The 22,048-nt window shown below is 40.0% G+C and overlaps 1 protein-coding gene across 1 annotated transcript in view; it reads right to left on the bottom strand.

Moving 5' to 3' along the window:
- dhx15 (DEAH (Asp-Glu-Ala-His) box helicase 15) overlaps nucleotides 1-21,803 on the bottom strand; it is a 34,656-nt gene extending 12,853 nt beyond the window's left edge. The window contains exons 1-8 of the mRNA XM_004079670.5: nucleotides 21,536-21,803; nucleotides 19,810-20,128; nucleotides 16,476-16,669; nucleotides 16,089-16,248; nucleotides 12,064-12,282; nucleotides 8,347-8,514; nucleotides 561-647; nucleotides 85-234 (exon numbers count right to left, since the gene is read on the bottom strand). Coding sequence (XP_004079718.1) covers nucleotides 85-234; nucleotides 561-647; nucleotides 8,347-8,514; nucleotides 12,064-12,282; nucleotides 16,089-16,248; nucleotides 16,476-16,669; nucleotides 19,810-20,128; nucleotides 21,536-21,540 — 1,302 coding nt within the window. The 5' untranslated portion in view covers nucleotides 21,541-21,803. The remainder of the gene's footprint in view (nucleotides 1-84; nucleotides 235-560; nucleotides 648-8,346; nucleotides 8,515-12,063; nucleotides 12,283-16,088; nucleotides 16,249-16,475; nucleotides 16,670-19,809; nucleotides 20,129-21,535) is intronic.
- Nucleotides 21,804-22,048: the final 245 nt, after the last annotated feature.

The raw sequence follows: 22,048 nt of genomic DNA, 5'->3' as shown, positions 1-22,048 counted from the left end.
AGGTATTGGAGAATGAAAAACAAATCAATCATGCGTTTACCCCCTTTATCATTTCAAAAGTTTCCAATCCACTCGGCTTCTCACCTGCATTTCTGTCTTGTAAGCCTTCTCTGTGTAAAGGCGAAAACATTTTCCCGGCCGTGTTCGCCCAGCACGACCTGCCCTCTGCTGGGCTGAGGCTTTGCTGACGGCTGTGACTAAAAGGGATTCCACTCTGATACGTGGATTATACACCTAAGGAGAGCACAGAAGGATTGTTATAGATCAGCAAAAAAATAAGAAAAATCTAACGTGGGAAAAGCGTTTAAATAATAATAACTTCCACATGTACAAGCTGCTAACAAAAAGCAGTAAAAAAATTCGACATTGCATTTATAAAATCTTTGATGCTGTGTGTGACTTGACTCTCGGCTTTTTAAAATGTCAGAGAAAAGTAATAAAAAAAAAAGCATGTCCATCTTTGTCAGCTGGACACTGCTGTGTTTATCTGGAGATTCTCAGGCAACAGCCACAGATGAACACGGCAGATAAAGAGTGGTGGGAGAAAGGGGGAAGCTAACCTTTTGCTTGGCAAATCCAGGATCAATTACAAACACCACACCGTCTATGGTCAGGGACGTTTCAGCGATGTTTGTTGACACGACGACCTGTGAAAATTAGGGCACGTGACTGAAATGACCCACTTGGGGCCTTTGGAGACAACAACACAACTTTCTTTTTGATGTGTGCCTAGTTTGGTCGGGGTGGCAACTATAGTCAGGTGCAACTGATATGTCTTTTTTTTTTTTTTTTAAATCAATAGGCACCGACCTCTGCAGGGTAGTTCCAAAGACACTCAGACACACAATTCAAATAATTTAGTGATTTGAAGTTGACCTTTTAGCATCTTCTTTAAGCTTATCTGAATAAATGGTAAATGGCGTTTACTTATATAGCGCTTTTCTACCTACAAGGACAAAGCGGTTTACAGTCACAGTCCCATTCACCCAGCCACACACACATTCACACACTGGTGGCGGTTCAGTGTCTTGCCCAAGGACACTTCAACTTATGGGTGTGCAAGGCGGGAGTTGAACCTGTAATCTTACGACCATGGGTCGACCGCCCTACCGCTGCACCACGGCCGCTGATAACTGCTGATATGTTGTGCTAATATGCTTGACACCCATTTAATTCCTCTATATTTCATGAAGCTAAATATGGTTCCATTAGTGAAGCAAGCATATAATTAGTATATTATAGTTATCTACTCCGTTAATATGATATGCCTCTCAAGATTAAATGTCTGCTCTTGGTCCCGTATTTTCTCAAATACATTTCTCCCAAAATTATATTGTTCTTCTTTACTCACTTTTTCCTGCTGCGACTTATACTCTGGAGTGACTTATAGTCCAAAAAATACTGTGTATGTATGTATATATTTTAATTGTATTCAAGTGTAAAGCACAAGTGTTCAGGCGGCTTCCATCAGCAGATCTTCAGCTATATGCTTTTCTTAAGGTTTCCTGTCAATCACCGACAGCATATAAGAACTGAACAGTGAGTGTAGAAAATGTATTTCTGCCAACTCTGTAGTCTGGATATGACTACATGGTACGGACCACGAGGAGATCATTAAAAGAATCATTTCTTCTCTTGGCACTAGATAAAAATCACACCATTAAATAATTAATTAATTCAAAATTCTTTCTTTGATGCATTTCTGCATCAAGACTTGCCCAGTAAAATTGTAATGATTAAAGTTAAAAAAAAAATACAAAAAAACCCCGAAATGAGGTCAATTCAGTTGCCATTTTTTTTAATGGTACATATGCCACCATGTTGGAGCCAGACGACGTCAATAAGCAATAATTCAGTCTAAGTCAATGTTTCTATGGCAACCACTATTGCCAATCAGGAGTGAGCTTCTTGGAAGGCCTACCATTGGAAAGCTGGCTACGCTAAAGACATTCAATTGGTCAGTTTATGACTTCACTAAAATGCACTAAACAAAATATCATGAAACAAATAGGACTAGCAAAAACATGTTTAAAAAAAAAAACAAACAAAAGGTAACAGAGCAAGAATGGTCAGACAAATATGACTGAGTAATAGCTGTACAGTTTTTATGTACCGGTACAGTCAATGGTATCAAATTTTACCCAAGATGCAACAAGCATTAACTGCACATATCTAAATGGTATCAAATTTTACCCAAAATGCACCAAGCAAAACCTGCACATACCTACAAACAGGACAGAATGTTCTCGAATTCTCGGCTACATTTCAAAAGAGGCAAAATATTTTGTTGCCTGGTTGAGTGAATCAAGACAAAAAAAGGAGAAAGGCTGACTCACAAACTAACAAAAAAACTGCTATTAACTGAAATAATTGCCTAAAAATGTGTTCAGACAGCAATGTCTGTGTCAGAAAGTAAAACTCTTAACATTTTTCTTTTAAAAACAAATAGATTAAACCAATTCCTTTCAGAACAGCTGCTTTATGTACCAAGTCTTTATGTGGAGTGGTCAAAATATCTGTCTGCTGTGTGCCCGTTGCTTTTGTGATAGGCTCATCATGTGCTCAGTCGATATTCCCCAGCTGCCTTTGTGCTGAGAAATAGAGCAAGGAGGAGGAAAAGGAAGCAGGAAAGAGAGAAAAAGTGCCATGAAAATCTGCTTGTTTCTAAGAACAAGACCAGTGGGAAAACCATGGACCTGCACTCTGTCCCAGCCTCAGATATACAATTATCCCTCGTAGCAAAGACATCTATGAGAAATGACTGATGAATCAAAGCAAAATTATCCAAGCAGTCGCATCACAACAGCAGTTTATTAATATCTCACTGTCAGCAAGCTCGCAAAAAAGGATGACCGGCAGAAGAAGAGGTTTTTAACCATTTTCACAAACTTCTGCTGCTATCTGGCTGATGACTAAAAAAAAAAAACATGGCATCTAAACATGTAAAAAATACAATCTTTAGCCAAGTTTCCTGCCACAGGAATACTTTATTGGTTCAACAACACTTACCATTAGCAGCTGACATGAACTACCCTATAGTGGCAGCCATCCACTTTCCTGGCGGTCTTTGCAATAACATGCCAAGTCCAAACCAAACCACCATTGCAGTCTTCTAAGAGAGAGAAGTCCACTGAACTAATTTTACACCCTCGACTCATATCCTTTGTTGTGTTCCCTTTGACCCCCTTTGACTGCCTTCAGGCGGTGAGCCTTCAAGAGTCGCCTTTTAAGCAAGGCTTTCCTCCCAGCCTGAGAGTTTACCGCCAAATGGCCACTCTGTAACCTGAGAGGCTCACTCCAGCTAGTACACAAGTTAAAAGCTTAGTCCCAACTGCCTTTATAGGTAGATACGGGCTTTTTGTGGGCAAAAAATGGGCAAGAATATACGTAGATTGTAGAATGCACGCAGGTGGTCGCCACAACCTTTTTAGTGAGTCCATAGAACAAAGTTGTTTATGCCCCTTTTTTATCTTTGAGCATGCTGCAGGCGACAGGTCATAGCGAACACTCAAACACATAAAGGTAAGTAAGTGTGAAGTAGGTAGGACGCAGACACATTGTACAGATTTTTCTGTTTTTCAACCCAACACAAAAAGCCGCACACTGCTGAAGGCGTCTGTTAGTGCGCGCCTCTTGCACAACCTTTAGCCGCAGACTGGCTGTTAGAAATTAGGATATTAGACATCACAGAAAAGGTCATATGAGTGGGCATCCATTGGGCGTGCTACAGATATTAAGGTATCACCTGCATCCCCCGTGCAAGCAGCATTTGTGCACAAGCAGCCAGTACGTGCACCAAGGCCCCAAATGACGGCATCACCCGTACGTCACATCTGCATGCAGCCTACATTAACCCTGCAAATCACACCCACAACAATCACATGTCCAATCTTTGTGACATTCCTCAAAGAAACTCCAAGGCACACCTGCAATCCCTTTGAGATACGGCCACCCTTGTCGACAACCCTCTACAGGCCCTTGCAACCCAAAAACCTGCAGCACCTATACGGGTTAACCCCTGTACGGATGCATGTGATGAAGGCATTAAACCGAAACAGAAAAGTTATGACTGCAAAATAATATGACTAAATGACAAATCATTTATTGTACAGCGGCTTGTAGCCGTGTTAAAGTGACTTATAAATAAAGTTGATTTGATTCGAATGTGGTGTAGCATTCTCCTCCCACACAATAGTTCAGTTAGTGTGGATACAAATGAACTAGGTGAGGCCGTCTCTGTCATGCGTGCAGGGTCACAGTCAGTGCTCCAGCAGATGCCACACATGACACCCTCTCACATTTCATGATCATATGGATGGCCTCATTGACTGCATTGATTCTGAGGGATTATCCAGGGCAGGACCATTACACTGAAGGCAGGCTGGCTCCTTCCAGTCTGTTGCAGCACTGAATAATCCAAGCTTTCTTCATCACTAATATCATTAGAGCATCATCTCTACACGTTATTTCTGGGTTATTACCTGCACGAGAAGAAGCACTAAAGCTAAAGGAGCCATCGTTCACACCCTCTGCTGAAGAAAAAAAAAAAAAAAGCGCTGCCTTGTTGACAAATAAAGCCTTCCGTCGACGCGGCCCAGAGCAGCGCCCGACGCGCCGACATTCAAAGCTCATTGAAATGGATACATGAAAGAATCTTAAGTGACATTTGGAGGGGAATATTCCACGTATGCCAGGGCTGCAAATCATAACACTAACTGCAGCACATTTAAGCAGACGCCACGTTTCTGACTCCGGAACGTTAAGTAAGATTAAAGTCTTTGTTTGTAATTCGTCGATTCTTGCCTTGGTTTAAAATGATTAAACTGTTCAAAAATGGAAGATTAGTGGCTTTCCAAGAGAAATAGAGCACTGACGAGATACTGCTTTATGTTAATTGAGGAGTGCCTAATGCAGTCGTTAGCATGCACAGGAGCAGATGTGCCGAACCTTAATTCTTTTTCACTACTTCCTCTTGGGCTGGCTTGGATGACATCTCTACATTTTTCACTTGATAAGTTGCTCAGTCAGTCACTAAGGAGAAGCACATTTACTTCAAGGACAGCAACTTCAGACGCCACCTCTACCAAACCAACAAAAAGCCAACAAAACGTGTCATTCGGAAGCCAAAAAGCAGTTGCTGGGTGTGCACTTTGCTACTTCACTTTTATTTTCTTACAAGAACAGATGGAAATTATGGAAATGTCACTGAAAGATGCTTACCAAGCATCCTCCCCGCTTAATTTCCAAGAGGCACAGTTCATATAGTCTAGAAATTCTGCTTTCAACAAGTTCAGCGGATATATAGGAAGATGAGTGGAAACAGTTTCTATCCCAAAAAGCTGAAATGCTCGTTCGCTGCTTCTTACAATATTCACTCAGATCCCACACCCACAGTATGGCGGTGCAGGTGGAGCTGTTGCTCTACTTGTGAACATATGATCAAAAACTCAGCACAAGGTTTTTCGTACAGATTTTGGGGTATTCCTGTAAAAAAAATAATTTTAAAATAACAAAAAAATGCAAAACACCTTTTCTTTTAAAAATCTGCCCACATTGTCTCATGGATCAACTGAGTCACAGCTGACTTAAAGTAAATAGAATCGCATTTCTATCCTTATTCAGAGCAAAGTACACCCATCTATGCCTCAGTCATGAGTGTCATCAGCAGAAGGAACTCTAAGCTCACCAAAAAGGCTGGAGAAATTCACCAAAAAAGCACCTGTCAGATGTGTTCAGGTTATTGGAATTCAGTGTCTATAGCATCCATCCATTGTCTAAACCAAATCCAGGATCATGAGGTTGGTGAAGCCTACCTAAAAAAAAAAAAAAAGTGTACAGTTTCCCAGTCTGTTCAAGGTCTACCAGTATTTAATATCAAATGTGCCATCACAGGACCACACACAGACAGATGACCATACACTCACATCTACTCCTATGGGACCATTCAGAGTCAACAATTAATTAACAAAAATCAAGATTTTAGACTTGGAGGAAGCCAGAGTGCCTGGCGAAAGCTCACGCATGCACGGGGAGAACATTCAGAGAATAATTTCTTCTCTTGACACTAGACACGCATCACAGCGTTAATTGATTCAAAATTCTTGATGAACCTTGATGCATTTCTGCAACAAGATTAGCCCATTAAAATTAAGAAAAAGAAGAAGAAAAAAAACACCAACCAGTTGTGTAAACCGGTTCAAATATATTTGGATCATCTGGTCAACTGACAGTAAAGAATCCTGATCAAAGCCGTCATGGCTTAAAAAGTTCCAACAGAGAATATCTGAGGTCTGATTTGAACAGCATTCAAGATTGATGGAATCTGCCTCTACTAATTCTTAAAAAAAGATTCTAATAGTCTTTGTTTAGAGTTACATAGTTTACTGTTGTGAACTGCTATATCGCAGTTCACATTTCCCAGACTCGCTGTTTCATGGATTTCTTCTTGTGCAACTTTGTGTGATTTTTGTTAAATAGTTATTGACAATCAACCTGCTCCATGCCGTGTCTCCTGTACAGAAAGATTTTATCTTAATAAGTCTATATAAATCTTTAATCTTTGTTTTCACTATTAACTGGACTTATGTTTCTACAAAGGTTTCAACTTTTACAGTTTAAACAAGAGAAATTTAATAGGTGCAGAAAATATGGTTGAAATTTGCAGATTTCACCCATCGTAGGTTATTTTTAGAAAGTAGCCCCTGTGATAAACAAGGAACTAATACATTGTACATTTAAGCTAGCAACAGATTTGAACGACCGGTTAGTTTGTCAATCGTCAAACAATTCACAATATCTTATTTTGATAAAGTTAGGATTACTTTTACTGTGGTGCTGGAAAAAATAACCGTTTTATATATCGGGAGCTAAAGCAACACAAACAAACAAATAAAAGATAGACAAAAAAGGTTGAGAAGATTTTTGCCGTAAAAACACAGAATATGTAGGTTCTCAAGTTTGCTTATTGGTAGCAAAGACTAAATGACAGAATACTTGCAATAATTCAAAACTTAAATGGATTAAAAATGTGTCTTTAGGCAGACAATAAAAGCACACCTATTTGTGGGGAAATGTATAGATCAAACTGAAAGAGACTGTAGGTCTTTCCTTGAGCTCACATGGTGTAATGCCCCAGTTCTAATTAAAGCAGAGAATTGCATGCTGACAAAAGCAGCATATGTTGTGTGAGTCAGTAATACACTATAGCTGAGAAAAGCAGAAAGAAAACAAGTTTCAGTTTCTATTGTCTAGAAGTCTCACCTAAACCACCTAACACCGCACATGGCAATCCTTTCGTTCCTGCTGTCTTCAGTAACGCACGTTCAAGCAACCACTTCCAATGAAAGGTCTACACTAATGTGCGTTTTGGGGCTCAGGGTTCAAAACTTTCACATTCACGCATAGCTATGCAAGTTTCTGCAGCCTCTTTGGGGCTCTATATAGAAAATGTGCGTTTTATGGTTAAACCAGGTTGAAGTTTGACCAATCAGGGACTTGGATTTGGGGGTGAAGTATAGACTTGTTTAAAAATTGATCACGGAGGAAAAATTAATAGTTGCCGTTTGTGCCCGGCTGGATTTAAATGACTTAAAGGGTGTGTCCAAATTCGAGGGCTGCGTCCTTCAATTATTATTATTTGATCAAATGTTTAATCTTAGAGGTGCAACCATTTCTAATTCCGGGTCCTGCTTCACGGTCCGCCAATGTTGTCAAAAAATCTCCAGGTACAGCCGCAATGCATCTTGGGATATGGACCGCATAGAAGGATACACCAGACCAACCCTTGAAATCGGGGGAAAGAAGGCCGCTTTTGTTGGCCACATTTGAAGGAGTCGTTGAATTTGGACAGCACTTGTCGCGGAGCTGTGACATAAGCAGCCTACAAATGCAGCCCAAGAAGAACGCAGCCCTCAAATTTGGAATTTGGACACAGCAAAAGTCTTTCAAATATTGGAACAGAGCTGTGAACGAAAAAGCCTGGAGCGAGATTCACGAGATTCGCACCAGTACGACATTTCTGCTGTCTATGCTGTCGCACCAAACGTCCCGTGTTGGGCTTGAATGTGGCATTACACTCGTTGTCTCTCCAACCTTCTCTTTTTAACCCTTGTGCTATCTTAGATGACCCCACCCTTACGTTGACGTGTTCTCCCTACCATGACAAAGGTGGATAAAGGTGGAAAGATTTCATGGAATCCATGGACACCAGTGAAGATCACAAATCATTGAAGAAAAAAGGTTCAGAGCACTGTCTAGTGGGTTTAGATGACCCAACTCCCAATGTTAAAGTGCCTAGGATAGCACAAGGGTTAAAAGATACTTTTGGTAGCAATGGGAGGGCTGTACCTTTCTTCCAATGGCGCCATTTGGTTTATTGGGTGGGGATGGCTCAAAAATTCTCTGCTGCTGCTGTGGAGGCAATGTTGAGTACAGGGGGATGATTTTCATATCGCCCACTTCAGGCCCCAGGTCCTCAACCTCCCTCTTAATTCGCTTGCAGGCTTCGTCAATTTCCTGAAATACAAACAAAAAAAATGTGACAATTAATCGCTGCGCTGCTGGAGAATTCAAATGCGAGACACAAACATCTTCTGAAGAGCACCTGCATAAACAATGGAGGTGGATCGCAAGGCAGAAAACGCGGTGGTTCCCCCGCTAAAGTACATTTGTTCTAACTATCGTTCCATCTGATGGAGGAAATTAAACTTGGACGGCCGTATGCTTTGCTGAGCTCCCTATGGCTGCGTTGTCAAATGCAGCAATCATGGGAAACATGGACACACGCCGATGGAAGGCAGAAAACACAGAGCCAGAAAGACTCAGACAGGGTTTATTATTCCACAGTAGTGTTGTAGAGAGGAATGTGATATGAGACTGCAGCATTCATGCATAAACAGTGGCAAATCATGGCAGATCAGTTTAGTGAAGCTGAACGTTATAAAGCTGGTGGGCTGGCAGACAGAGGAAGTGGATTGTGCCAGGAGTAAAAAAAAAAAAAAAAAACAGTAGTGAACACGGTTAGAGCCTATTTACAAAACTGTATTATAATGATAGACAAACTGAACATGTCGCATATTCTTTGGACCCTACAATGAATAATTGATTCATTCTTCTCACTTCTGTAAATAGGCAACCTTACTCTTTGACAATTACTGCGTGTCCTCGACTGCTTAAAGTATTAACTTGAAAACTTTTTTTAAATGCAACTCCATTTTTGTCCTTTTTCCTGAAGATGAAAATCCATTTTCTGGCTCTTCTGCCTGTGCTGTTGCACCACCTGCAGGCCCTAGGGAGCAATGCAGCAACTTTCCATAGGATGAGGACTTTGGAGGGCGCCGTCATCTTAATAGACTGCTTTTGTCGTCAACATTTTAAAGATTGTCCAAAGTCCTTCCTGATGTAAAGCATGCTGGTGTCGTTTAGGACGAAAGCCTGATCCGTCTGCATGTGAGCAGTTATCTGCCCGATATTTCTCCAAGTCCATCTGTACCGCAAATGTGATATTAGCCTGCTTTGTTCTCCTGTTCATCACATTAAGTCAAGCTCCGCTGATGGCCATGTGCCTCTTAATCAACACACTGACAAGTGGAAAACAGTAAATCTGAATGGATCGGTAAAATTAGCCACAGTATTAATAGTCTATCAAGCTTCTGGATGCAGCAGCTGCCACAAAGACACAAACAAACCAGGAGAAAAATAAAAAAAATAAAACAAGTGTGTGTATGGGGGGGTGGGGGGGGGGGCACTTTGCCAAAGCGCTGGGAGCAAGCTGGCTGTCTGTCCCTCGGGGAGATAAAGACAAAGCACGTGCATATTTGTCCGGTGCTGGGAACCTGTCCACCAGCTCTGCCTGTGACCCCAGAAGCAAGAATCTACAGCCAAGCTAATAACCGACACATTCAGGCGCCGCTCTCAACTGACTGGCAAACCCCCCCCTACACACACACACACACGCACACACACACGCGCCAACACCTCCAATTCCCTGTTTTTTGATGTTCGCTGCTGAGGGGGAAGCTTAAATATTAGAACTTATCTTTGCTCTACAGCTGTGATCATTTTTGACTTTCTTGTTTGTAGCTGGTGCTTCAGTTCTATTTGTTTGTGGAAACGAGATCTCATAAAAAATAAAGAAAAAAAAAGAAGAAAAAACAGCTGTTTGCTCTCCTCTGATATAAATTAGACAGATAAAAAGAATCTCTGGCTTTATTTATTTATTTATTTTTGGTGCTTCTAACTCATAACTTTACATCAAAGTTGCTGCGAGACCGAAGAGGTTAAGAATTGCTTGAGGGGGCATGCTTCTGCACCCTTTGAACAAACTTCTCTGCCAGACCTACAACACATTAGCTCCTTTAACCCAATTAGGAGAAGGTGATAATGAACTCACCGTGGGAATGCACACAGTAATGCTGTAGTCTGACACTGGATGCGGGTCGGAATATAAATCAACAAATTACATCTAGCAGCAACAAAAAAAAAAAGAAAAAAAAAAAAAAAGAGAGAAAATGAAAATCTCTTTTGCACTGCCCACAAATATCCTCGGCTTTTTAGTCAGTCATATGAGAGACTATTAATTTTTCTGGCCTTTCGAGCGGCTGGAATACTACTTAATCTAAAATCAATTGCCGGTCCTCAAAGGAAACCACTTCAAACACCGTGCTCCCCAATGACTTTATCACGCTTGTAACAAGCCCGATATCGATCCCGATTTGACAAATGAAAACTGACATAGGTGTTCGGCAACAGTCAAGTTAGTGTCAAATAACAGCGTAATTACTCTTGACAAACACCCAGCCATAATTGTGATTACCGAAGCCACAACAATTCTTTGTTTGCATGAAGCCAAGTCAAAGTAAGCGCCCTCTTCCCTCCATTTCCTTTACAGCCGCCCGCGCGTGATCAAATGATCTCCAAAAACCCCCTTTCCACAAAGCGCCGAGAGACTAATCGTGCCAGCGAATGCGGCGCTGGATCCAACAGGCTTATCCCGTCTACTGATCAGGAGATTGAGACGTTTGTTGGCGTTTTTCTATGCGTCTGTGCCCACCCAGCTGTGAGCAAATTCATCACTTTGGGCACAGACCCTGCCCTCCATTACACATCAGTGAACAACATTTGCAGTGAGGAAGGAAAAAAACATAATAATAATAAATGACTTAATTTCAGAGATTTGTGGCAAGGCCAGAATCTGGGTCACACATGCTGATGGTTTCCAAGCAAACACAGTTAATGTTCAACATTAACATCTAGCAGTTTGGGGTTCTTTATTTGTGAGATTTGCATGTGTGTGCGGTCAAGTTAAGAGTGATTATATAAGACGCTTCCTGCTTTAAACGGCAACAGTGTCTAGGACCACTGATGTTTTTAACATGTTCTTATGGCATTTTTCTGATGATGGAGGACAAATATAACTGAGAATTAAGCTCAAAATTGCATTTCTAAAAATTCTTCAAATCATTGTGAATCAAGAGCAGAGGGAAAAAAATGCAGTTTGAAAAAGAGCATATTTGTGAACTAGAAAATATGCTGGGCTCCCTGTTACTAAACCGGGGGGGTAGTAGCAGCTCCATGCTAACGGTCCTACCCAGAACACAGAGGTGAATTTCTAATGAACTACTGCCGCTCTGGCAATATATTTGTCTAAAAAAAAAACTATTACTATTTTGGCTAAATCGTAACTAACAGACAACTGAGAACCCTTTTAGAATAGACCAAAAGATGATCAGAATGAGTCTATAAACAAGAAAATCGTCCAAAAATGGTTAACCATCTTTTTTATTTATTTTTTTAAAACAAAACTGAATATTTTTTTTTTACTTTAACCTCTTCAGGCCTAGCGTCCTCATACAAGGACACCGCATTGTTGTTTTACTACCACTGTGGTTAACTCTGATTATCTGTGACTATGAATAAAAGAAAAGGCCTAATAAACAAGAGCTCGGGTTTTAAGAGGTTATGGTTAAGGGATTTATTTATAAATAACATATAGAAAAAAAGACATCTTTTAAAACAAACTGAACTGTTAACTTAACTCAATAAAAAATTGAGTTGAAGTTGTACCTCTTGTCCAGTGAGGAAAAGCAGAACGTCACCCTCCTCCTCCTCACACATGTGGAGCTGGATCACTGTGCGGATGGCCGCCTCCAGGTAGTCTCGCTCTGGTTCTGGCGTGTAGAAAATCTCCACGGGGTGCGTGCGTCCAGGGATGGTCAACAGTGGGCAGTTGTCAAAGTACACTTGAAACTTGCCTGCATCAAGTGTTGCGCTCATGACGATGACCTGACCATAGAAACAGGGACAAGTTAGAGCGGTGCACGTTTTACAACAAACCAGGGAATGTGGTATGGACTAGAAAGTACGGCTGTACTTCTAAATTTAGTTAATAATAATGTATTGAACTTGATGTCATATTCTATAAGGAATAATGAAAACACAGCCAAAAAAAAGTAAGCCAGAGTGGAATTTAGTAAAAGATCATTTTTTGATCTATTGCAAAAACTTTCCCAGTGGTCTTTCAATTGTGATTGTGCCGTTTTGTTTAGTCAAAATCAAAACCCATCTTGTTTTCTAGGACATTTTCTGCAGTACTTCACTAGAAATCTGCCCCTTGAGTTGTGGGTGGGAACGTTTGCTTGGCGCAACCCTGATCCCCCCCTTCCCCTCCCCGTGGCTGAATGTTGACACATTCTACCACTAGCTTACAGCTCCTCACGCCCTCAACTTAACAATAGCAGTGCAGCAAAAATGTAGAGAAGCTTAAGGAGCTTGTGCCCCACCCAGCATATTTTCCATGTCACAAATACGTTTGTTTAAATGGCATTTTTGGTCGGCTCCTGATTCACTACAATTCGAATTTTAAAAATACTCAAAAATGCAATTTTAGCTTAGTTTTCTTTTCGTCTGTCCTCCATCCTCAGAAAATCCCACAAGAAGATGTTAAAAACGCCTAAAAAAAACAGTTTTCATCAAAAGGTCTACTATTTAGATATGAAGTTAGGAGTTTGTTGGCTCTTTGGTTTAAACTGTAAATGTTTTTTGTATTAGTCTCACAGCAGTTCCTACACAATGTTATACCTTAGAGCCAATAGAGAACGAGCATGAGGATTCTGATGGGAAACACGTTTTCAATCTCTAACATTTTCAAGGGCCAGCGTCTCTGCATTTCACTTTACGCTCTGTGAAACATCATAATTGCTCTTAATCAAGGCAAATTAAACTTTCAAATTCAGTAAGTGATAGGGATGAAGGAGACAGCAGAGAGAGCGTGGGTGGATGATCATTTCTAATAACCTAGACCTCATCCAACAGACCGCAAACAACAATCTAACCTCTGAATCCACACTGACAAACAACTAGTCATTATCCATCTGCTGAATGAAAACCATATCTGGCTGGCACACTACAGTCTATAAAACTTCTGCCTTCCTCCATGATCACCCCATCCAAACCAGCATTTGCTTTCTCCTTCTGGTGTCTACAACCAACGTTGTCTGACACTGCACAGCTTTTATCTCTTTTTGAAACTGTTAAGCTACGCAAACACGAGCATTGGACGTGCCTTCTTGACTGCGTATTTAGCCTGCGGTGTTTACATTCGACAAGCAGGGAGGGGCTTTGTCTTCTTTTTCTACTGTTTACTAGAGCCTGTCTGCCACCTACAGTTAGAAGAGGCTTGGTGCAAAATGTCGAAGAGGCGCATATCTTGCAATTGGGGCATGAAACTGTTCGGTTTATGGCTTGCCAAGTGGCCTCGGTATGTCTTCTTTGGAAAAACAAACGCAGACGCCGTCAGCCTCGTCACCAGATAAACCAAATCGATAAGTCGCAACCGAATCTGAATCCCTGATTGGTCAAAGTTTGAGCTGTTAACTTGCAGTGCACATTCCATGGCCATGCATTTTGTACATAGAGCCCGAGAATGGTTGTAAAAACCTGCGCAGCTATCAGGGCTCCAGACTAACTTTTTTCAGTAGGAGCACAGTGGCCCCTAACTGAAAATTTTAGGGGCACAACCAGAAAATTTAGGGGCGCATACCGTAAATCAACATGCTAACCAAATCTACTAATTTCCACTGTATTACTAATAAATACTTTAATAATAGATGCAGAAATTACAATGTGCTGTTTCAAATTCAGTGTCACATTTTATTCTACACTTTTGAAGATGCAACAAGAAGGTAAACTGACAGCACCATCGCTGTCATGACAGTACAAATAAGTAAAGAAAACTGATGGAAATTTATCTTTGTGACACCAAATAAGTGCAGCCAAGATGCACAATAACCGTGTTTGAGATCACCCAGGTGAACTCAACGCTGCGCAGATCACCTGGTGTGTGACATATATTTTTGTTTTTGCTCCAACATCAACTGTCAATCATCACAAAAATATCGCGAGAAAGGGGTGGGAGCAAGGGGCAAATCTACCCGGACACAGCTGGAAACTGAACTGACTGAAAGCTGCCCTACAGACCACAAAACAATGCATTATGGGACATGTGTCCTCATTGTTTTTGTAGTAGAGTGATTAATTAAAATAATTTAAAATACCAATTCATTAAAAAAGGCTACATCCATCACAAAACATTAAAATAATCATAAAATATATAATAACACAGATCATACTAAGGGGGAGAAGAATATTAAAACTAAATTGAATGTTAAGGACAACTCCAATTTCCTGTTCTCTTTCAGTCTTGCTGCAGATTCGCTTTCATCTCACAGCCCCCCCGTCTGGTCTCCCCAATGATCCAGGCGAGGTGCTGGTTCATCTCAAACACGTCTATCGTTGCATTTTCCCCACGTATTTTCAGTGAGTCTAAAACTAATGTTATTTTTGCTCGAGCGTGTTTAAAGTTCAAGCCCCGTTAGCTGTCACGCATGTAGGTGTGGGACATTTATTCTCCTCAGCTGACCCGACTCCCGCGGGAGCGGTGTGCTGCCGTAACCGTAACCAAAACCTAAACCTTCCTCCGGGTCTGTGTGACCCAGAGAAAAGTTCAGCACGGACTGCATGTATTTAGAAAATTACGAGCGAATAAATACGTTCTAAAGGAAAGTAAGGAACTCCTTAATGTGGTCTGGGGAGGGGGCTGTCAGGTGTCCTGCTTTCAAACCCTGTCATTGTCACGCCCCCCCAAGAGTCATTTACCCCACTGTGATTGGTTGGTCAGCTCCGCGCACGACAATGTAAAAGTGTCATTCAGACAAACTGGCGGGCTGCAGTAACATTAAACCTTCATATTAAGGCGGGGACCGCAAAATATCATCTTGGGGGCCGCAAATAGCCTGCGAGCCGCGAGTTTGAGACCCCTGCTGTACACTCTGGCACTGGTACACTAGCCGCAGGTCGGAAGAACGAATCAATAGTTCGCTTACCCATAGTTCAGACGCACATATCAGGTTGTGATGATTTGTCTCCGTTTCCTTCCCACAGATGTTTACGCTCACTCGATTATCTCTAGGCCCCTCCCCCTACACGCATTTTAGCCACTCACAGTGGCTTTCCCTATTCTTTTCACACGCAGTGGCCGCCTCACAGACGGGCATCACGCAAGAGTGTACGTGCTCGCGTTTCATGAGTATGTGCGCGAGTGTGTGTGTCTGCCTGCGTGCGTGTGCGCTCGCGTCTCATTGATTATTTCATTGATCATTGACGTGCCCTTTCCACGTTTAATGTATAAAAAATACGAAGGGTGGGGGAGGCAAATCCACTGGTCGCGCATGTGCGACTGGATGTAAAATTCAGTCGCACACTCTCAAATTTTGGTCGCAAAATGCCAATTGCTCGCAGTCTGGAGCCCTGGCTATGCCTAAAAGCCAGAGGTTTTTAAACGTAGAATCCTAAAACACAGACTTGAACGCGCATTGCCGAGGGCGGTGTGAATATAGATTTACACAAACCCTGAACTGTCAAAGGCTGTGAAAGAAAAAGAAAAAGACAGGAGAGACGGTAACTCACGCTTTCCATAAATAAAGAAATTCTTGTAAAATAAATCCACATATCTATATGTGGTTGAAAGGATCGATACTAAAATTATGGAAACAAAAAAAAGGAGATTGGGAATAAACTCAGTTGCTTTCTACCTTTAGGTCGGTCCTCTGGCGGACTATTTCTTTGAGGACGCCCATGAGGATGTCTGTTGCTAATGTGCGTTCGTGGGCCTCATCCAAAATGATGACACCATAGCGCTCCAGCAGGGGATCATTCATAGCCTCCCGCAGCAGCATTCCATCTGTCATGTACCTGGATGAACAAAACAGATGCAGCCAGCTTTGATTATGCAGAACACGGAGGTTTTGACATCACGCTCATCTGAATTATTGGGGAGAATTCTACTTCTATTTGTTCTAAAAATTCACCCAAAACGGGCTAAAAGGAAGCAGATGTTTGAATATGTTCCCAAAATAACAAAAGAGGGTTAAAATGTTTCAATACAAGAATACATTTTGATTTTGGAAGCGTTCTCTTACTTGAGCACAGTCTTGGCAGAGCTGCAGTCCTCAAATCTGATGGAGTAGCCCACCTCTTGACCCAACATGACATCCATCTCATCTGCAACCCTCTGAGCCACGCTCATGGCCGCCACCCTCCTGGGCTGGGTGCACGCCACGGCTCTTTTTGGTCCTTGGAGTGACCGCACCATGTCGACACACCACTGAGGGATCTGCAAGAAAAAAAAGAAAAAAAAGAGATTTACTTAGAGTTAAGTGTTTTTTTTTCCTTTTAATTCACAAAACCAAATAAAGTAATAAATCACACAAATGCGGAGCAGTCATTAGATAGATTAGCTTAAGTAACTGATGCAAAAGAACGTTACAACATTATCTTAATCCATTAAGACCTGATGCAAGATATGGGTAATGCTGATGCACTGCTTAAAGGCAGCTGAACGACTGGGAACCAATGACTGATTAGAACACAATTTATGGAAATGTTTGTTCAGTTTTCATTTTTCTTTTGAAATGTCAGTTGTTGTTTTTTTAAGTTTACTAATAAGCAGAAATGCTTTTATAAAAGGAGTTATATTTAGTTTTTCAAATTTGAAGTTCCAAATTTCATATTCATTATTATTGCAGTTAAAGTTTATCAAATATCACCTTAAATGATATCAAAGAAAGCGACAGGTTGGGAAAAGATGCAGGAATTAAAAAAAAAAAACTTTAAAAATACCAAACAACTGATTTAGACAAGTAGAAGAACAATTTTAAGATGCATTCAATCTGATTCCAAAGAGGTTTCAGTCTCAGGTTCAGAATGAAAACATTCTTGTAGACTAAAATAATAGACTGAAAAATAAAAAAAGGGGGGGTTTATTATGTTATGACAGCTATTGATCTGAACAGGCTAAACTAATTAATTATGAGGTATGGTTTCATCAGACAGATTCTGTGGAAGAGTGCAAAAAACAAAGACACAGCTCCGGAGGGCTCTTTTGGGGACTTTTTATTTTATTTTTTACTAAATGTAAAAAAAGAAAAAGAAATTACAGCTTATTTTACCCAAAGGTTCAAAAGAAATATAAAGTTCTTTGCACTTACAGCAAATACACTTTTGAACAAAGTAAAAGTTGAATGTTGCTCCTTTGAGAGCATGTTCTTCATCAGAGGTCTCCAGCCTTTTTCCGGCCGCGGATCAGTTTAATGTCAGGCATTTTTTTAACGGAACGGTCTAAACGGGGCCAAAGTTTACGTTTAATATTTTTAAGCTTCCAGTTTCTGGAAAATGTACTTTTCTAATTAAAATGCTACAACAAGAAATTAAAAAAAAAAATAAAAATTTTAAATCTGAAAATATTAGTTATGTTTTTACATTTTTATACAGATGACAAAGATTCAATGAAACAAAGTTGTTGATTTGTAGAAGTTGTTTCTGATTAGTAAAAATTCTATTAAAACAAGTATTATAGTTTTTTATAGCACAGAACTAAACCCAGTATCAGATTATCCGATCATCTTTCAGACCGCGGTGAATCTTTTTAGGGACCGTCAACAAATTAAGAAGCGCAGGATACAGCAAAGATTTTAGATCAAACACAAGACTACATGCTTTGCAGAAAGCGATAAATTATAATGAAACATTTCCTCAAGTTATGTTAAAAAGATCAAATTTATTTTGCTTTTTTTTTTAAAGAAGAAAAATGGTTTGAAGTTAATGTATGAATTCTGGACATTTTTTTCAATAGCTCCCAAACCATGTGACCCAAGGAAATTAAAGGTATGTTGAATTGTGGCACCGACATCCCAACATCACACCACTTTGTTTTGCAATCATACATGATGAATATTTTATATGAATTTTTATATTAAAATGTCAGAGTTCACATATGAATTCTGGGGAACCTGTGGGATTTTATTATAAAACTTAATATAAAATGTTCATCGTCTATAAGTGCAAAACAAAGTGCCATGTCTGATGTTGGGATGCCAGTGACACTTTTCGGAATATATTTTGAATTCTAATGTCACATGGTTTGGAAGCTGTTGAAAAAAATATCAGAATATTAACTTAAAACCATTTTTCTAATGAAAACATTGCAAAATAAATAAGAATTTTTAAAACCAGCACGAGGAAATGCTTTATTGTAATTTATTTCTTTTTGCAAAGCATTTAGTCTTGGGTTTGATCCAAAATCTTCGCCATATCATGAACTTCTCAATTTGTTGACGGTCGAGGCGAACATACAACATAATAGGGCGCCATCCGATTAGTTAACAACGTGAAGGGGTCCATCTGATTGGTTAAATGCAGAAAGGGATTCTTTCAATCCATTAAACACTTCAAGCTACCATAAGATTGTTTGGCCACATCTAAGGTAATCATTTATTGCAAATTTGCTGTCTTTTGCGATATGCATATTGCACAGCTTGATGTTGCAATAATGATAAATTGCGATAATGATAAATGATAAATTGCGATTTTGCAATAATGATATATTGTGCAGGCCTAATACCTGCTTAAATTACCTTTGCTGTTGGAATATTCATAAATGTCCTTTTTGCCAGTTTTCACAAATCAGCGACTTTATTTGATTGAATTAAGTTGAAAATGTTCGCAGCTGTTTAAACTTAAACTTTGTGATAAAGATTTTCCCTTTAACGTCTAAGCGGATGTTCACAATTGGACGCTGCCTTCAGCTGTATCTGACCTAAGTTTACCGGTACATTAGAACAATAAACATGAATCCATAGTGTCTGGATCTTCATTGTCTGCATATGTGAAACATTCGAAGGTCAAAGCGAGCAGCTTCTGGTAAGTGGGATGGGAACAACTGTCTCATTAAATCTGTATTTGGAGGTTGTGTCTGTAAATAGCAGCTTTATTTTTCTTTGCAGCCAAAGACTCTTCTTCAGTTTCCTCACTGACTCTTTTCTCCCCAAAGAAATTTTCCAAATGCGTTTCATTGTTTGGTTTTTGTTAGCTTTTAAGTGTTGAACTACTAACTTGTCTGCCTGAGCAGCTGCTTAAAGTCACGTGACGCGTCAAAACAGACGGATGTGGTGAACAGAATCGGGTAGTTTTCCAAAAATAAACTTCCTATAGTTTCAGAATATAAATCTGAAATAATCTAAATTAGCGTTTGTATTTTTCTCTGTCTGTGCACTTGAAAAAATGTGTCAGCAGCGGGGAGAGGAAGGGGGGGTGTGGTTGCTCCATCCCAACAGAGACGATGGGACTTGGTCTTTACAGAAGCATGCTTCTATTGACTATTCTACTTTAAAATTATTGCAAGACATCTTGCAAATGCATCAAGAAATTCTACGATAAATATGAAAAAGGAAAAAAAAAAAAAAACAACAATATTACCTGTGTTGTCTTCCCAGAGCCCGTCTCACCCACGAGCACAAAAGACTGGTTCCGCATCAGGATCTCGGTGAACCTCTCCCTGTACTCCCAGACCGGCAGCTGCAGGCGCTTCTTCAGGATCTCATAGTAGCGTGGCGTGTGAGGCAGGTTGGTAAAAGGGTTTATCTGCTGCTGAATGGGAGATTGCTTAAAATATTCAAAACTTGCGACAGGTGGGCCGCTCGCCACTCTCGGAGAATTCATGTCCCTGTCACGCTCCCGCTCCCTGTCCCTGTCTCGATGCCGGTCATCCCTTTCCCGATAGCGGTCCTTGTCACGCCTAGGAAAGCAAGACCCATAAAAGTTAGCAGCACTTGATGATACATTGGTAAACATACAAATCAATTTATTTTTCAATATTAGAGCAAAACCCCAACAAACCAATATCCATCCTTGTTTTGCCACTTAACATTTTTTATACTTAAAATGCTTATTTTCAATCAGACTTTTACAATATGAACATTGTGGATTTCATTTCTAAGCTAAATGCCAGTTTGAACACAATTGTCTTTGTACGGTAAGAGCACTGCTTAGCAACAAAGTTTTAACATTTAATTTAAAGAAGAAATGTGAAGATAAATTTGAAGAATTACTGTGAAAATATTTACTTTAGGTGTTTTTTTTTATTGCTGTTGTTTCAACTTAAAGACATGAGAAAATGTTTATAATGAGCAGTCATACGATGATGAACTACATCAACTATATCATCTTCCAAAAACGTTTTTTTTTTTGTCCACATTTCAGTCCAAAGTATTTTTACCTTTTTGTTGACAAATATATTGCAGAACACAAAATGATAAAATCATAATATAGCAAGCCATAATTATGATCAGCTTTAAACATCAAGGGTGTAAACAAATGTATATCGCGGTGTATTCAATTCAGTTAACTCCGTATTGCATAATAAAGTCCGCAGAGTTTTTATTTAACCTATAATGATAAGTTAACCCTTCAACAGGAAAATAAATAACATTAAAAATTTTAGTCTCCCACCAAGACTAGTCTAGAGTAATTTTTAAAAGTCTCGGTCAGCACTCATGAATAATATATCTGTGATTCATTTCTTGATAGCTAATCGGTTTTCTTTCACATGTGCCTTTTGTTTGAATTGCAAGATGGTTGTTTGTTGTTTTTACTTTAAAATATTAAGGGGTTTAGCCATGTTAATATCAATATAATCGGACATAAACCCTCAAACGTGAGTTGTTTCGATTACGGTTGGCTAAATCTGTGTTATGCTAACGGTTTGGTTCAAATCAACCTTTATTTATACAGCACGTTTCATACACGGTAACAGAAAATGCTCATACTGGTTAGAAAGTGTAGTAAACGACGTCCTGAACGAGCCAGGCCAGTGGCAGAGTAACTGAAATCATGTGACGCATAATTGTTGGCCATTTATTGTCATGAAAAATAAGTGTTTTTTTATTGTCTGTTACAAATACCCTCAGCGGCCCAAAATCATGCTAGTACTACTACTAGCCTTCGACGTGCAAACATTTGGACGAAAAGACAGGGGCAGCGAGATGTTCTCCTCACTGGACCGTTTTTGTTCGGAAAATAATCATCTTCACATCTAAACGGTTTTGCTTTTTGGACTACAAGACACTGGAATTCGTCTGAAATATTTATATGTTTTTAATCTATACCGATGTACGCTAGCGAAATGGCTACCGGAAGCTCTTACCTCATCTTCGCTTTTCTTGACAAAAATGGGAAACTGAAGTTAACGAGAAACTGATTTACTTGCTGCCAAAATTGTGTGCTGAAGTAAAGATTCCTGCAAAACGTTTTAGCTCCCAAAGCTGTTAGCCCGCAGTGGCTGAAGGGCCAAAGCAGCGGTACCAGGCTGAGGATGATTGGAAAGCAGCAGCTACATGAGACGCCGCCGCTTCCTAATGGAAACAGGAGGATGAGCCCGCCAAAAACATTCCGGCGCAGGCGGAAAGAAAAAAAAAAATCCGGCGCAGGCGCACACCTCTATAAAAAAATAGCCCCCTTTTCATTTTGTCTCATTTGAAAAGCCTTTTTATTAGTTATGTATTTTACACACTATGCTCATAAACTCGCAGTGTAAGTGTTTGGATTTGGGGGGGGGGGGGGTAATTTCCATTTACATACGCTTTAACCTCTCCAATGAAAAGCGTATTTTTTGTGTTTTTTTAATATATTCTTGTAGCATTTTCTTCATAGTACAGGA

This window comes from Oryzias latipes, chromosome 18, assembly GCF_053564925.1.
Source record: "Oryzias latipes strain Hd-rR chromosome 18, Olatipes_Hd-rR_3.1".
NCBI lineage: Eukaryota > Metazoa > Chordata > Actinopteri > Beloniformes > Adrianichthyidae > Oryzias > Oryzias latipes.
This window is presented reverse-complemented; position numbering and strand designations above follow the sequence as displayed.